Below are 17,052 nucleotides of genomic sequence, written 5' to 3'. Positions count from 1 at the left end.
AGCTCTAACCAGGGGCTCTCATTGAACTCTGGCATCCCCAAGGTGGAGCCTGAGAGTCTTTGCAGTGTGAGTGGGTGATAGGGGATGCGGTCAGCCTCAGAGATGATCACCTAAGCCCCGCCCCTATTCTGTCTTCTGATGCAGTGTGAGAAATGAAGGTAAGTTCTGAGGCCGTGGGATCTACAGATACTACTTGATCTACAGATGATTAGAAAAACTGCTGTGCTATTCTAGAAAAAAATATATATATATAAATAATAAAAAAATTTGTATATATATATATATATATATATATATATATATATATATTTATTTATTTATTTATTTATTTTATGTAGCACTAAGGCCCCATTCGGATCTGGGTGTTTTTTGTATCTCGGGTAGGATCGCCACATTTCTGCCCGCGATCAGAAAATGCTCTGCAAAAATGACAAATCATACCACACATGTTCAGGTGCTATTAATTTTCAATGGCACCTAAATGCAGTGCAGTTCTGCTGCGATTGTTGCACTAAAAATTGCACTGCAATAACGGCAAACTGTATCGTGCAAAACTTGTTGCCCAAAAAGGAGAAGGAGCTTCTTTTGGGCAACAAGCTTCTTGCAATGCGGTTTCCCGTGATTGCAGCGCGATTTATCACGTAACAATCGCAGCAGAACCGCACAGCATTTACGTGCTATTAAAAATCAATGGCACCTGAACACGCATGGTGCGATGCGTCATTTTTGCATAGCGCTTTGGGAAAGCAGGCAGAATCGCCGATTCTGCCCGAGATACAAAACGCCCACATGGTAACTGGGCCTGAGGCTCCTGTCACACAGCAGGTTTGATCAGGTCTGTCTGTCAGTTTCTGAGACGGACATGACCAGACCCTCCATTCATCTCTATGGACAGGTACACCCGTTTACACCCACCTGTGTGTAGTCCGTTTGGGTCCGCTTGAAAAAAAAATTTGAAGGGGATCCCTCTTGTCATGTGTAAATTGACTGCAGAGTTCGTTTACACCCAGCCACTGATCTACATCCTAATTTGAAGGGGATCCCTCTTTACCGTTTAGGCAGATCAAACAGCAGTCAGGTGTAAATTGACTGCAGAGTTCGTTTACACCCAGCCACTGATGTACATCCTACTGACCTCTGTACACTGCTCTACATCCTACTGACCTCTGTACACTGCCCTACATCCTACTGACCTCTGTACACTGCTCTACATCCTACTGACCTCTGTACACTGCCCTACGTGCTACTGACCTCTGTACACTGCTCTACATCCTACTGACCTCTGTACACTGCTCTACATCCTACTGACCTCTGTACACTGCCCTACATCCTACTGACCTCTGTACACTGCTCTACATCCTACTGACCTCTGTACACTGCCCTACGTGCTACTGACCTCTGTACACTGCTCTACATCCTACTGACCTCTGTACACTGCTCTACATCCTACTGACCTCTGTACACTGCTCTACATCCTACTGACCTCTGTACACTGCCCTACGTGCTACTGACCTCTGTACACTGCTCTACATCCTACTGACCTCTGTACACTGCCCTACATCCTACTGACCTCTGTACACTGCCCTACGTGCTACTGACCTCTGTACACTGCTCTACATCCTACTGACCTCTGTACACTGCTCTACATCCTACTGACCTCTGTACACTGCTCTACATCCTACTGACCTCTGTACACTGCTCTACATCCTACTGACCTCTGTACACTGCCCTACGTCCTACTGACCTCTGTACACTGCCCTACGTCCTACTGACCTCAGTACACTGCCCTACGTCCTACTGACCTCTGTACACTGCCCTACGTGCTACTGACCTCTGTACACTGCTCTACATCCTACTGACCTCTGTACACTGCTTTACATCCTACTGAACAGAAATCTTAAACAAATCACCAGTTTTCTTCAGTGAACTAAAGGGCACCTTCCCCTGTGTTATGGAATTGAGAAGAGAGGGAGGCATTTGTGTAAATCAGGTGAGCAGCTCAATATGACAAGGCTGCTCCTCTGTAGATACAGTACGGTGAGAGAATATTGCTACCCTAGGACAGGAATCACCAATTGAAAATAAAATGGAAAAAGCCTTTAAAAAACAAAAACAAAACAAAACTAGTGCAGACAGCACAACTTAGGACTGGTAAGCTGCATTATATACAATTTTGGTTTCTGGGTTTAGTTTCACTTTCTGTAGACTTTTTTCATATTTAAAGTTAGCTTTTTCTAATGAATATGTTTACGTTTCTTTTAGGAACAGAAACTTTGCCAGCGTTATGACCAGCTGATGGAAGCTTGGGAGAAGAAGGTGGAACGGATTGAAAATAACCCGCGAAGAAGAGCAAAGGAGAGTAAAGTAAGGGAGTACTATGAGAAACAGTTTCCAGAGATCCGCAAGCAGAGAGAGCTTCAAGAACGCATGCAAAGGTTGGTGTGCTATGTTTACCCCCTTACAGGGACAACATTGACTTGTTCATAGCCAGTTGCTCTGGAGCAAGCCATGGCGTCCGGATTTCACTATTAAAGGGTAACTCCATCTTTAAGACCATGTTACATTTTACACCTATATTTATGGTGTAACATGGTACCAAGTGTACCCCCCCACTCCCAAAATAGCCCCCCTCCAATTGCTTGCAGGGGTTCTTCTCCCCCATTGCAGTTGTCATATTTGAAATCGAGGTGGCTATGCATGGCTCCATCTGCACATCTGCAGCATTCATTCACAGAGATCTGTGAATTGATAAAATACAATTACAAGTCCCATCTGCCACACTAATCATCACACCTGTAGTCCATTGACACTTCTCCAGCTCCCTAACTTCTCTCTAAACTGCTCCTATATGGACACATTATGGAAAGCAATGAAACCCGAGGATAGGAAGTGTGTTACTGGCAGGATCACCAAGTGAAAATAAAGTAAAAAAAACGCTTGGAAAAACTAATCCTGCCACTCGTAAGGTCTGGAAAGTTGCAGTAAATTACATTTTTGTTTTTAGGTTTATATGCGCTTTAATAAATCTTTGTGTGCAAAATATTCTGATCATATGTATATATTACAGATGATGTGTGGGCACCACAGCGGCTTAGTGGTTTGCAGGTTTGGGGTTCTTTAATCGAATCCCATCCAGGACACACTCTGCCTGTAATTTGCATGTTGTGTTGCAAAAATTGTCAGTTCTATATAAATTACTGTAATAAACAAATAAATGCCTGTTAGAAACCAATCACATTGCCTTTTACACCAAAATTGCATGATTACTGTTAGGTAGATGTGAGTTACAGCACATTACACCTTTTACCTTAGAGCCAGTTAACATATAGTGCAGTGACTGGCTGTTTTCCACACTGGAAGAATGCCCGTCACCGCTAGGTCACATAGAAAACATTAGGCAATGGATAATACCATTATGTAGAGAAAATTTGGTTTTAGGGGGCTGAACAGAGATACTTGTGAAAGTTTCAAGAACCAGGACTGTATTACATGTGCCAACTATATGGAATAGAATCATATAGTAATATTATTTATCCCTCTGGAATGTGTTTTGTGTACAGCTGGTGCTAAAACAAGCGATTATGTGTCTAAGTGTAATATGGTCATAATTACATTTACGTATAATCTGGTCAGACAAAACAACATCATTCTGGGTAATGGTTCTCTTCATCTTACTGTTTGCAATCGAGATAGTTCTGGCTTATCGCCCAACACTGCTTGCTGTTTGAAATGTCACACAGAGGAAATAACATGAATTTATAAGTATTGTTATAGTGTTGGAGAGCCCTGGGTATCAGGCTTACTAGGAATGCCTTCAGTGACCATGTTAAGTTGCTCATCCATACAACCTGCTCATGCATCACTACAGGTGGTTGAACATTTCAATTTCTTTTCTCAGCAGGGTAGTACAGAGGGGAAGTAGCCTGTCCTTATCTGCCGCACGCAGCGAGCATGAAGTGTCAGAAATTATTGACGGACTGTCAGAGCAGGAGGTAAGTCTTCTTTCTTGCATATGTCAATTGCTAAAATACCCACTACCAAAATCTGTCTGCATAGCAAAAAACAGTACCCCAGACGATACATATGTGCAGATGTCAAATAAAATGTCATAGAATTATATGTAGAATGTAATAAAATTGCAGGGCCTGCATAAACAGTGGATTTTTATATTCTACTTGTTTAATGATCTTTTTTTTTTTTTTTTATAATCGGGGAATCTGTGTTGTGTGGAGCAGAGGCTGACTGACAACTCATGGGGCCCCCGGGCAATAGAGGATCATGGGGCCCCTGTGTCCTTGCCCAAACTCAAAAAAAGGTACCAGGGGCATCTCATGGGGCACCCTACTGACCCCGGGTCCTCGGGCAGTGCCAGAGTTTCCAAATGGTCAGTCTGCCCCTGGTGGGGAGACTGGTGAGAGCACATTCACAGTTAGGAATATGTGAAAGCTGCACTCAAGCCAAGCTGCTAAATACAAAGATGAAATAAATATATGAGTGCTGTTTTAACTGCCAACAGATCTGTTTTTTGGCTATCCAGTTCTGAGATTTGCACAACTCTGCCACACAGCACAGCCAGGGAATTGAATTTCCTCTGCTGCAGGTGACACACCCAAGTCTTGTCTCTACCTTAGTCTGTGACTGGACAGTAAAATGAGAAGTAGCACACTGATTACCTCCTCTGTCTGTCACTCTGTTATTCCACCTATCAGCATGTTCTTTATTAGCACATGAGCATTGCATCACACGTGACTGGCTCTCTTTGCTGCTTCTTCCTCCTCTTAGTCCCTAGCTCTGCTGTATATGGGATAGCAAGAGACTGATACCAAATCAAATTCAGGTATTTACACTGGTTGCATGGAACAATAAAATAAATCAAATTAATACGAATTTGAGTATATAAATAATGGATGGCTGCATAAAGATGTGTCTTTTATATTTGCCTGGAGCTCAGCTAGAAAGCAATATTTGCTTTGATCATCACGATTGTTTTGAGGTCTCGTGCTGTATTTTTGTCATAATATTCTATATACTGATTTATTGGTTCTAGTGGCTATCTGCGCAGCAAAGGATGCTGACAGCACTGTGACATATTGTTTCTAAGATTAACTGATTTATAGGATAAACTACCTAGAGAATGTGTTGTCTTTGCAGAAACATTATGGGTTGGAGATGAATGATAGATTTGCTGTGAAATAGAAGAGACAGTAAATCCTAATAACTGTGCTGTGCTTCTAACAAATTGGCGCTCATGCTCCAATGCACATACTGTATGTCAAAATAATAAATTGAAATGATTTTTTTTTTTTATAATATACACTGATATTATGTACATAATGTTAATTATAAATAAATAAACATATATACAGAAAAAGATGGCAGAAAAAAGCCTAAGAATGACAGGTGTTAAGGTAAGATGCATACCATGAGAGGAGACCTGGTATAAATCCCATGTAGATTATTTTATTAAAATAAAGTGGTGAATGGGGGGATTAGTGTTTTTATTTAAAGCTGAAGTCTGTCAATATAAAAGACATAAATGAAGCTCTGTATTCATTAAAACATTATTAAATATATCTTTTAAATACAAGCAGTGTAAAGTGCTTGAATTTAACTTAGTATTAGCGTCTTTTAGTCCCTGTACAGCAGAGCAGCAGTGTGAGAGGAAGCAGCAGCACAGAGAACCAATTAGTTAATGTGCCGACTAGAAGCATGCTGATAGAAGCAGAAATCAGAGTCCTAGAGAAATGAACATTACTGTTCTGCTTCACCCTTCACTTTGCAGTAACAGACTGAAGGCAGGTCGAATGTTCCTGGCCATCAGACTAAGGATATCTAGTGGCAGAAAAAAAGTACTCCATGGTAAATCACCGGATTGAAGGTGAATATTGCAGCTAACACTGTTTTGTTAATGGGTTTCATTGTAATCTTATTTTTGGCTGGAGTTCTGCTTTAAATAATCTATTTAACATTTGTGAAATGCAGTGAACGTATAAGGGCTCCAGAGAACTCCTTTACCAGTTTGAAGGGCAGGCGGTAAAAAATGGGTGCAGATAAGTTGCATATAAACCCTTGCTCAATGCTGCCATCTTCCCAGTACATTGGAAGCACTGAAGAGCATGGTGCTTGTTAGCACTGGTCCCAGAGGTTTGATATCGGTGACTTTTTTGGGGACCAATTTCAAAGCAACCTTGAATGCTAACATGTATATTTGCTGGTTTCAACATATGAGACATTCAAAAGCCCACCTTGTGTGGTCCCTGTGGAAGGGACCACAGCATTTGGTTTTTAAATATTGTTAGAAAAATAAGTTTCATCTTATCGGTTGCTATATTATTATATTACTGTAGGATCAGCTTTGTGATCAGATCACCACTTATTATTATTTAGAACTTCTGACTTGCTGTAAATGAAACCTAGTCAACATTATCAGTTATAGATATTACTAAATGATACTGATGAAATTTCAATGAATGAAGTAAGCATTCATACCGTGGGATGTTGAGCAATGTCACTTTTTTAACTTCCCATAGACATTCATATTCATAGGATATAGGGACACGTGGCTGGATGTTTTTTTGAAAAATGAAAACTATTTGGCATTGTAAATTATTGCCAGCATTGTCACACAGTGATGTTTGTGTACCTTCTTTTGAGCTCTAATATTGTGCATTTTAGTTTTGTCAGACATAGTAATCACTGAGGTTACACTGCATTTCCCATGTCACACAGGTGACACCAAACAGATCACCCTTGCAGTGTCCTCGACTAACCTTCTGAGATGTATCACTGATAACATCTGCACAGGATATCCTTCTCTTAACCATGTCTTTGAGCTCTACATAGTTTTAGGTACTATATATCTACAGAGTTTACCAGGGCAGTTACTTTTGCAAGACTGACAGCTAGATTTAATTTATTAGTCTTACAGTCAACATATAAAGATGATGTTTGCAGATGTGATCTCAACACACAACCCATCAGTCACCCTCAAATGTTAATGGTATTTCCGTGTGTTAATTTCAGTGCTGCAGGGGTGGTCAGACTCCATTTCATTGTGGGCCGGAGGCATTACGGTTGCCCACAACAGGCCAGTTGTATCTATAAGCCTATATAAATGTATCTACTCTTATTCATAATAAATAATTCCCTCCTGCATTCAATTATTACTGGTTTTAGTAATAACTTAAGACTTAAGCTGTGAAGGGCAGGTGCAGACTGACCGAAGCCTACTCACATCCCTGTAGCAGATGATGCAAGTCTGAAAAGGAGGGTCGCACACCGCTGGTATCATCCACAAGAAACCTTATTGGAGACTGCTCAGACAGAACATGGTTTTACCATAGTGTTCTGTCTGAGCCATAATAATTATAAGCAGACATCCAGAGCATCCCCCTTACATCAGATGTTAAGTGCCCCCTCCCCACCAAGTCAAACGTCCCCCACTCCCCTTACAACACAGTGCACCCCCTTACTTTGTACTGCTGCTGGGAAGAAGCTGGTGGTGGAGCTAGGAAGCAGAAAGTGCAGGGTCTGGAGAAGGACCAGAGGATGGTTGGAGTCTGCTGAATGCTGAGACCAGAGGAGGCAGAGACGAGCAGGTGCTGCAGCTGCACAGAGAAGAGCAGAATCTGTAGTAGGAGTTCTGTCCTCCTCTGCTGCCGACTGCTCAGATTGGGGGGGGGGGGGTGGCATGCAAAAGCGCAGAATCTGGCAGAGGAGTTCTGTCCTCTCTGCTGCTGCTGGTTGCTGAGATGAGGTGGAGGCAGAAAAAATGGGGGTGCCACAGATGCAGGAAAGGTGCAAAGGCCACATGAAATAGCCTGACAAGCCAGAGTTGGCCCACAGGCCTTGTATTTGACACATGTGCTGAACTGTATGTTGCTAAACAATGCCACAGCCGGTTTGCACTTTTCCTAATGATACTGTTATTTCTTACAGAACATGGAAAGACAGATGCGTCAACTAGCCGTCATTCCACCCATGCTGTTTGATGCTGAGCAACAGCGCATTAAGTTTATCAATATGAATGGTCTAATGGATGATCCCATGAAGGTGTATAAGGAACGACAGGTCATGAACATGTGGAGTGAACAAGAGAAAGACACCTTCAGGGAGAAGTGAGTTCAATCTCTCCTATATCTAATATAATTTAAATCTCAAACCAGGGGTAAATCAGCCAAGCTCACATTTGTGCATGCATTGTAGCTTTGCTAAATAATAATATACACTCAGTAACATTACAGCTTTGTCTCTATGAAGTGTTGCAACCAAGTACAGGAATAAATGAGTAAATCCATTTCTGTTCTGTGTTTAGATGAGGCTGTTTAAGGCTAAGTAGCTTGCAGGGGCTCTCAGCCTAAAGATCCACATGGAGAATCCCTAGATATTAGATAACAGTTCCCCCATGTTGCCCAAAACAGCAAGATCGGTTACAATATAATGTTTATGGGGCAGTCTCATGCAGTCCTGCAAGCTTTTCTTTGAGAGTTATAAAACCGTCGTACGGGCATAGAAAAAATTGTCCGATTTATATTGTTCCCCACTAAAATGGGCTAAGGCCAGTTAATCTGCAGGGAGTGACATTGTAGTTCCTGTGACCCTCTACATTACTTAATAAGAGAGGCTTATGCTAAAAGCAGAACCTTTTTCCTGCAGACATTGAGATGTTACCTTGTGTATGCATGTCCGAATGTTCTCTGTATGCCTGTATGAAGCTTTACACGCAGGAAGGAGCCCAATGTTCCAGATTGGCCAGATGGCTAATCCAGTTCTGCACTGGGTACTTTGTGATCCTCTACATGTATCTCTCTCTTTATAATGTTAAGGTTTTCTAGTTTTGAGATTACAAAATATGTGTTCTCTGCGTTAATATTTTTGTACACATAATTTTTCATGTTTTTTGTTTTTTTTGTTTTGTTTTTGTTTTTCTACACACCATATACTTTTGTGTGCTAGCATTTACTGCAATTTCGTAGTATAACCTTGACCTAGATTTATATGTTTATACTGACATAGCCCATGTTTGAAAAAAGATATAAATCTTGGCAGTATCTTTTTCAATACAAAAGACTTTTCCTTGCATTTCTGTTGATTGTTACCCCTGGCATTTCTGCCTAAATATATATTTCCAGTTAGTGACAGGGTCTGTGTGTTATATTTGTCAGTATATAGGAAGAAAAATCAAATTCAAATGGGCAAAAGGAATCAAGGTAATTAGACATATCTGAGTAGCAAGTTATTTTACCTATAAAACTCCTAAAGTGGGTAGAAGAAGAAACCCTGATATAAACCACCTGGGTACTAAATTCTTTTCAAAGAATTTACCCCCTGTGCACATTGTAATCATATTTGTGAGCTGGATTCTATTACAGTTTTTCTTTAATATAAAGGCTTTGTCTTGGTATGGCAGTAGGGGGCATGGAAAATCTTTGCTGGGCTGTGTATGATCATATTTACAGAGTAGTCTCTAATCAGCCATACTGCCCTTCCTGTAGTTTATATTACTTCAGTGATCATCTTGTGCATTGCATGGTAGTGACCATGATTTGTCCACAGAATATAAATGCCATATTATATTTTTGTACTTCACAAACTCTTTCCTTTTAGAAACTTTGGCATAAAAGGTTCTATGTTACAAACAATCCTACTCAAGTTTCATTTTCTTTGGTGGTTCTGTAAATGACCCTGACTTGGCTGTGAGTAGTTTTTGTTTTGCCTTTGCTTTTATTAATGGTCCCCAGTAGTGTTTCTATGAAATTAAATTCACCTTTTTAAAAAAAAAATTATAAATGCAAATTTTTTGCAGGTAAATTATGCATTTTTAATTTTTTAGTTTCTGGAGCCTCTAAAGCAGTGGTTCTCAACCTTTCTAATGCCGCGACCCCTTAATACAGTTCCTCATGTTGTGGTGACCCCCAACCATAAAATTATTTTCGTTGCTACTTCATAACTGTAATTTTGCAGTGGGAGGACTAGCGCCCCATCACTGATGTCAGTGGGATGAATAGTGTCCCATCGTTGGTATCAGTGGGATGAATAGTGCCCCATCGTTGGTGTCAGTGGGAGGAATAGTGTCCCATCGTTGGTGTCAGTGGGAGGAATAGTGCCCCATCACTGTTGTCAGTGGGATGAATAGTGTCCCATCGTTGGTATCAGTGGGATGAATAGTGCCCCATCGTTGGTGTCAGTGGGAGGAATAGTGTCCCATCGTTGGTGTCAGTGGGAGGAATAGTGTCCCATCATTGGTGTCAGTGGGAGGAATAGTGCCCCATCATTGGTATCAGTGGGAGGAATAGTGCCCCATCATTGGCATTAGTGGGAGGAATAGTGTCCCATCATTGGTATCAGTGGGAGGAATAGTGCCCCATCATTGGTATCAGTGGGAGGAATAGTGCCCCATCATTGGTATCAGTGGGAGGAATAGTGCCCCATCATTGGTATCAGTGGGAGGAATAGTGCCCCATCATTGGTATCAGTGGGAGGAATAGTGCCCCATCATTGGTATCAGTGGGAGGAATAGTGCCCCATCATTGGTATCAGTGGGAGGAATAGTGCCCCATCATTGGTATCGGTGGGAGGAATAGTGCCTCATCATTGGTGTCGGTGGAAGGAATAGTGCCCCATCATTGGTGTCAGTGGGAGGAATAGTGCCCCATCATTGGTGTCAGTGGGAGGAATAGTGCCCCATCATTGGTGTCAGTGGGGGGAATAGTGCCCCATCATTGGTGTCAGTGGGAGGAATAGTGCCCCATCATTGGTGTCAGTGGGAGGAATAGTGCCCCATCATTGGTGTCAGTGGGAGGAATAGTGCCCCATCATTGGTGTAAGTGGGAGGAATAGTGCCCCATCATTGGTGTCAGTGGGAGGAATAGTGCCCCATCATTGGTGTCAGTGGGAGGAATAGTGCCCCATCATTGGTGTCAGTGGGGGGAATAGTGCCCCATCATTGACATCAGTGGGAGGAATAGTGTACAATCATTGGCGTCAGTGGGAGGAATAGTGCCCCATCATTGGTGTCAGTGGGAGGAATAGTGCCCCATCATTGGTATCAGTGGGAGGAATAGTGCCCCATCATTGGTGTCAGTGGGAGGAATAGTGCCCCATCATTGGTGTCAGTGGGAGGAATAGTGCCCCATCATGGGTGTCAGTGGGAGGAATAGTGCCCCATTGTGGGTTTCAGTGGGAGGAATAGTGCCCCATTGTGGGTGTCATTGGGAGGAATAGTGTCTCATCATTGGTGTCAGTGGGAGGAATAGTGCCCCATCATTGGTATCAGTGGGAGGTATAGTGCCCCATCATTGGTGTCAGTGGGAGGAATAGTGCCCCATGATTGGTGTCAGTGGGAGGAATAGTGCCCCATCGTTGATGTCAGTGGGGGGAGGAATAGTGCCCCATCGTTGGTGTCAGTGGGGGGAGGAATAGTGCCCCATCGTTGGTATTAGTGACACAAATGATGGGGCACTATCCCTTCCACTGACACCAATGATACTTACCTTGCTGACTCCTGCTCCAGCCTGGGCTCGCTCTCTCCCTCTCCCATCTACAGCCTGCATACCTGGCTGCAGCAGCAAAATTTGCACTTACCTGTCAGCTGTCTTCCTTCTCTGGCCTCTCTCTTCACTCGTTTCTGCAGCTCCCTCGATCTTCTTCGATCTCCGCACGCTGCCGCTCGGCTCCTCCTCTCCAAGCTCCACCTCCTCGCCGGTGATTGGCCGCCTGTGTGCCTTTCCTGAGCTACAGTTCCGGTGGCCAATCAGCGGTGAGGAGGCGGAGCTGTTGAGTGATCCCGGGGGTGTGGCCAGGTTACAGGGGCAGCATATCATCCCGCCCACAGATCGCCTGAGACAGGAGCGGTGTCTCGGTTCCTAAGACCATCGGAAATATGTGTTTTCCGATGGTCTTAGGCGACCCCTGTGAAATGGTCGTTCGACCCCCAGGTTGAGAACCGCTGCTCTAAAGCATTGCACCAGCGATCACCAGATCGGATGTACGGGCAAGCAAATATACTGAAAGGAAGAATCCGTGAACTACCACGGCGCTCCGCAGTACCGTAGTAGTTTATTGAGAACTACAAGCCAACAGCCGCAAAGTTAGTTTATTCATTCACAGAACACCATTTTATTTAAATTGTGACAGCTAGCGGGGAGAAGATCCCCTGATAGCTGTTACAACAGGGAGGAGCGGGGGCCGGTCTATTCGTAACATGTTACACCTATATTCAGGGTGTAACATGTAACATGTTACAAAAGGTGAACTTATCCTTTCATTTCTTGAGAAAGGTTTCATGTTAATATGTTGTGTGCATTTTTTATACGCCATAAACTGTGCCTGAAAAATACAAACAGAAGTCAAAGGACTATTCACCAATATTGCCTAAAACTGACCTTTTTAGTGGTGCACTGAAATGAAAATTCCGGTGTTGAAAACAATAATTCAAAATGCACTTGACCGAAAACTGAAGCTGAAATTGACAGTTATTTAAACAAAAAAAAGTAATTAATGTGGCTGGTGTTTTTGCATTGAAGTTACTAGGGGGAATTCTTGTATTGAAGTCTATGGAACTTGATTCTTGCATTGAAGTCTATGGGGCGTGATTTTGCATTGACGTCTGAGACACAGCATGCCATTATAATTTCTGCTGATAACCCTATTTTGGATGGTAATTTTCGGAGACCGATATATCAGTGCATCCCTAGACCTTTTCCCTATTACTGGCTTAACATGTCTTGGTCCACCCTGTGTCTATGTGGAGGCAGCCATCTTGGTAGAGGAGCATGGCTTTGCTCCCTCATATCAGAAGCAGCAAGAAGGGGGGAGGAAACACAGATCCACAAAATGGATGACGTGGAAGAGATCTTGCATTGTAGGTCCTCATACAGCTGCCTTTTTAGCAAGGAGAACAATAAGCAACACAGTAGTGACTATGCCAAATCTCAGACTGCTGATATTGAAAACACTGAAGATACACAGGCAAGATCCATTACAATCATTTTAATATAACAGGTTGTTCCGTATAAGTTGGCTAATCTTCACTTTTTTTAGTTTACGTCTACAACAATCTCAAGTGTATGTAAAGTCACTGTGACGGGAGTCACTTTGGGTGGGGGGCCCATAGAGTCCAGCTCACTTTGGAGAGGTGGGGAGACCCCTGTCTTGGCTCCCCATGTCCCTCTTGTGTGTAGGTCACCCTGTGCCTGTTAGATGTACAGGTTGATCTGTCCTGATATTGGGGTGGGGGGGGGGGGTTGTTGATTGTTTGATGCCATGTGGCTGCATCCCATGGCTCTATTGTGTGTCTTGCTTGGGAGCAAACTATTATGGGATGTATGTGTTTGTGTGTATTGGCTTAGTGGGGAGGGGTGTCTCCAGCAGCCCTCTCTCCTGATGGGACTGTCTGTTGGTGTGAAGTACCCAAGCACAGACTGGGTCGGTTCCGTTACATTGGTGGCAAGCAGTGGGATTGTGCTTCCTGGCTGTGAACACATCCAAACCTCCACCAGGATGCAAAGTTCGGATAACAGGAGAGGAGATACAGATACCACCCTCAGCTATGGAAACAGAGATATTATGGCGGATGCAGCAAGTGCTGACTTACCTAGATGATCTTGTTTCTACATGGGACGAGCTTGGATGGAGGAATATGTCTGTCCAACAACTGGATGAGGATATGGAAGATGGAGCAGTCGTTTAATCCCTCCAATTACAGATCCCAGCATGGATGGATCTAATGGATTTTTCACTGGAGGATGTTATGGGTGATGAATCGCCTGCCAAAGTGCTGGCTCTGGGCCCAAGGGCCATCAGCCAATGCCCTGGACATTTAGCCATTCCAGAGACTGGGTATTTGATAGACTTCTCTGCTGAGGAAAAACAACCTGGTGAGCCTCCAGCAGAAGAGCTGGCAACGAGGCCAAACATTGCTGAGCTCTACCCAGTACCAACAGCAGCTTCATTCTCCCTGAGAGAAAAGGCGGCCGGCCTTTCTCCTACACCACTGACAGGGACATGGGATTTCCTGCCAGCCGCATCTTTGGAGGTAAAAGAAACTTCTCCAGCTGAAGCGCTGACAACCGGACAGAGGGTCCAGGACCTCTGCCCCACACCTGCGGTAGTTTCAGATGCCCAGGGGGAGAAGGGAGAGGAGGATGTTGTCCTCCCTCCCCCACAGTCAGAGTGGAGGAAACTGTCTTCCCTCCCAAGCCAGGATCTGTGCATCAGGAGGACAGTGACAGAGAAATGTCATTCCAGCAGGAGATCCACAGTCTGGGAGTGGAGAAAGCTGGCCTCCCTCCCCCACGGTTAGCCGGAGCAGATGTGGGGTCCCCAGCAGAAGCGCTGCCAACAGGACAGAGCGCCGCTGGCCTCTGCCTAGCAACTACAGTCATCACCTGGATACCCCAGGGATGCTGGGCAGTCGGCCCAGATCCCCAACAGCATGATGGAGCCGACCCAGCCACCCTGTCTTCTCTCCAGCGGCTGAGAGGACTTCAGGGAGAAGGACCAGCCCATACTTCTCCCCAGCGGCGGGTATGTTCTGCGAGAGAGGTAGAGGTTGGCTGGGTGAGTAATGCTTTGTTTGGGACCATTTGTTTGGGGAACTGTGTGGGTGCTGGCATTGGGGGACTGGAAGTACAGACTAACTTTGGAGTCTACCCGTCTGGGGTCTCCTCCTGCATTAGTCTCCTGCTGAAAGAGGAGATATGTGACGGGAGTCACTTTGGGAGGGGGGCCCATGGAGTCCAGCTCACTTTGGAGAGGTGGGGAGACCCCTGTCTCGGCTCCCCATGTCCTTCTTGTGTATAGGTCACCCTGTGCCAGTTAGAGGTACAGATTGATCTGTCCTGATATTGGGGTGGGGGGTTGTTGATTGTTTGATGCCATGTGGCTGCATCCCATTGTTCTATTGTGTTTCTTGCTTGGGAGCAAACTATTTTGGGATGTATGTGTTTGTGTGTATTGGCTTAGTGGGGGAGGGGGTGTCTCCAGCAGCCCTCTCTCCTGATGGGACTGTCTGTTGGTGTGAAGTTTGAGTACCTGTGTGTCTCTTGTTGCTAAGTGTAGATTGCCCCGCCCTGTGTCCTTGTGCAGGGAGGGGGGATTTTCCCCTGACTGTACAAAAAGTCAGTTTGAGTTTCAAATAAAGAGTTCCATGCTCAGACAGACTGGTGTCGTCTAGCCTTGTTTGGTGGGCTGTGGTGGCTGTGGTCGGTGTTCGGATGGGGAAGCGATATTCTAACAGAAGTACCAAAGCGCAGACTGGGTCGGTTCCGTTACAGTCAAGGCTTCTTAGTTTTGGGTAAAGTGGGGAATGGTTAGGGCCTCTGCTAGGTTTTCATTGCTGTCTGCACCCCTGCTGGGAAGATTCAACCTAACTATTGGTCCTGGTGACCATTTTTTCTATTGTTACAAAAAGTGATCATAAAGTCAATAATTTGAGCTGTGATAAGAACTGGAGGTGAATGTAGATTTTCTAATGGGATCCGTGTCATCTCTGTGGCAGGAAGAAACAGGAAACCTTACTAAAGGAAGACACACCGCAAAAAAAAAAAAATCTTTATCCAAAACATAAAATAAAGTTTTGGCTTTTTACATATCCTTTAGAGTATATAGTTCATCTGTGTTTTTTTAGGCAAAGAAATTGTTACTATAACTATTTAGCCTTCCAGAGACAGTATTTTTAGTTTAGTTTTTTTTTTGTAACCTCTGTTTTTATAGTATTTATGCATAATTGCACTTAATATAGGAAAATCTTGCTGTGGATGCTGCGTGACTTGTGTATTAAATGTGAGCTATCCAAAGTCTAGTACCTGCTACAATAAGGCTACTTTCATGCGTTTTTGCTACGCTTGCAGTAAATTTTTTTCAAAGACACGTGACTCAAAAACTGCACCAAAAACACATCTCGGGTGCGTTTTTGCCACGTTTTCCATTGATTTCAATGGGGAGATGCGTTTTGGTGCAGATTTTAACTGAACTACCAGGCTGCAAAAATGCTTCAAGCAGGATTTTTTACACCCCAATGGAAGCACAACACCTCAATATGAAAACATACATTGAATGTAAAGGGAAGCATTTTTTCTTGAGCTTTTCAGAATCTTTTTTTAACACAAAATTGCTCCAAAAACTCCTCCGTGTGAAAGCAGCCTAGTAGTCCAGTTGTAGCTGAATTTGCTTACAGTATTATGCCCCATTCTCAACTGAGCGTTTTGAAATGTGAAGCTCCAAAATGCTGAAATTCCAAAATTCCCTGGTTTTCAATTGTGTCTGTCCATGCCTGAACATGGTGTCCTTTGAAGCGTGTAGCTTGAAAAAGTGCCAGTTTCTTTTCAGCAATGAAGTACAAGTGTTTTTGGGCACAAAAGACTCCAATAGAAGCGCCTGAAAAAGCATGCAAACATGGTGAAAAAAGTGAGAAACCACACCTATTGCACGTTTCTGCTCCATAGTAAGTAGCTTTCCATTAGCTTCAAAAGAAACAAACAAAAAAAAAGCTTAATCAGCTGGCATAACCATGCAAACACCTGTACAAATGCTAAAAAAAAAAGATGCAAAACAACTAAAGACGGTCAGCTCAAGTTTGAATTCAGTCTTAGTCCACTTGTAGCTGTTACAGAAGAGGCATAGCTTCATAAGAAAAGTGTGAAATCAGTATTGAAGGAAGCCTCATATACTTTTTAAAAATAGTTTTTGTTTCAGTAAAACAATACAACTATTCTCTTTTGTTATTATGTACATCTAAAATAGAGCTTGGTTGAGATTATTTGGCTAACAATCATAAAACTGTTCTGATACTGCAAACCTTTTCAAAATGTACCTGAACCCAAGAATATGTAATATATTACAACTTACCAGTTCTTCGATGTGGTGGCTACATTAGGTTTCTTTTCAGGCTTTGTTGCCCACTTCATAGTTAACTACGAAGAATGATGTCTATATAAAGCAGTGTTAAAAATATTGTTGTACTGAAAACACATTTTTAAAGTGTGTGCTTCTGTATACTTTAAATTACCCTAAAATGGCACAGCATAAACTGGAACTTCACCCAAAAGGCGA

At 43.3% G+C, this 17,052-nt stretch overlaps 1 protein-coding gene across 19 annotated transcripts in view; it reads left to right on the top strand.

Moving 5' to 3' along the window:
• NCOR2 (nuclear receptor corepressor 2) overlaps positions 1–17,052 on the top strand; it is a 708,717-nt gene that overhangs the window by 403,162 nt on the left and 288,503 nt on the right. For 14 of the 19 annotated variants that reach the window (XM_089653696.1, XM_089653689.1, XM_089653694.1 and 11 more), the window contains exons 10-12: positions 2,263–2,435; positions 3,899–3,992; positions 7,939–8,117. In XM_089653696.1, the coding sequence (XP_089509822.1) occupies positions 2,263–2,435; positions 3,899–3,992; positions 7,939–8,117 (446 nt within the window). The remainder of the gene's footprint in view (positions 1–2,262; positions 2,436–3,898; positions 3,993–7,938; positions 8,118–17,052) is intronic. The other 5 variants (XM_089653704.1, XM_089653697.1, XM_089653690.1 and 2 more) reach the window with 1 other exon arrangement.

Source organism: Staurois parvus, unplaced genomic scaffold (genome assembly GCF_062004578.1).
Source record: "Staurois parvus isolate SC_StPar_1 unplaced genomic scaffold, SC_StPar_1.0 ptg000719l, whole genome shotgun sequence".
Taxonomy (NCBI): Eukaryota; Metazoa; Chordata; class Amphibia; order Anura; family Ranidae; genus Staurois; species Staurois parvus.
Note: the sequence above shows the minus strand (reverse complement) of the source record. Positions and strands in the feature narration are given on the sequence as shown.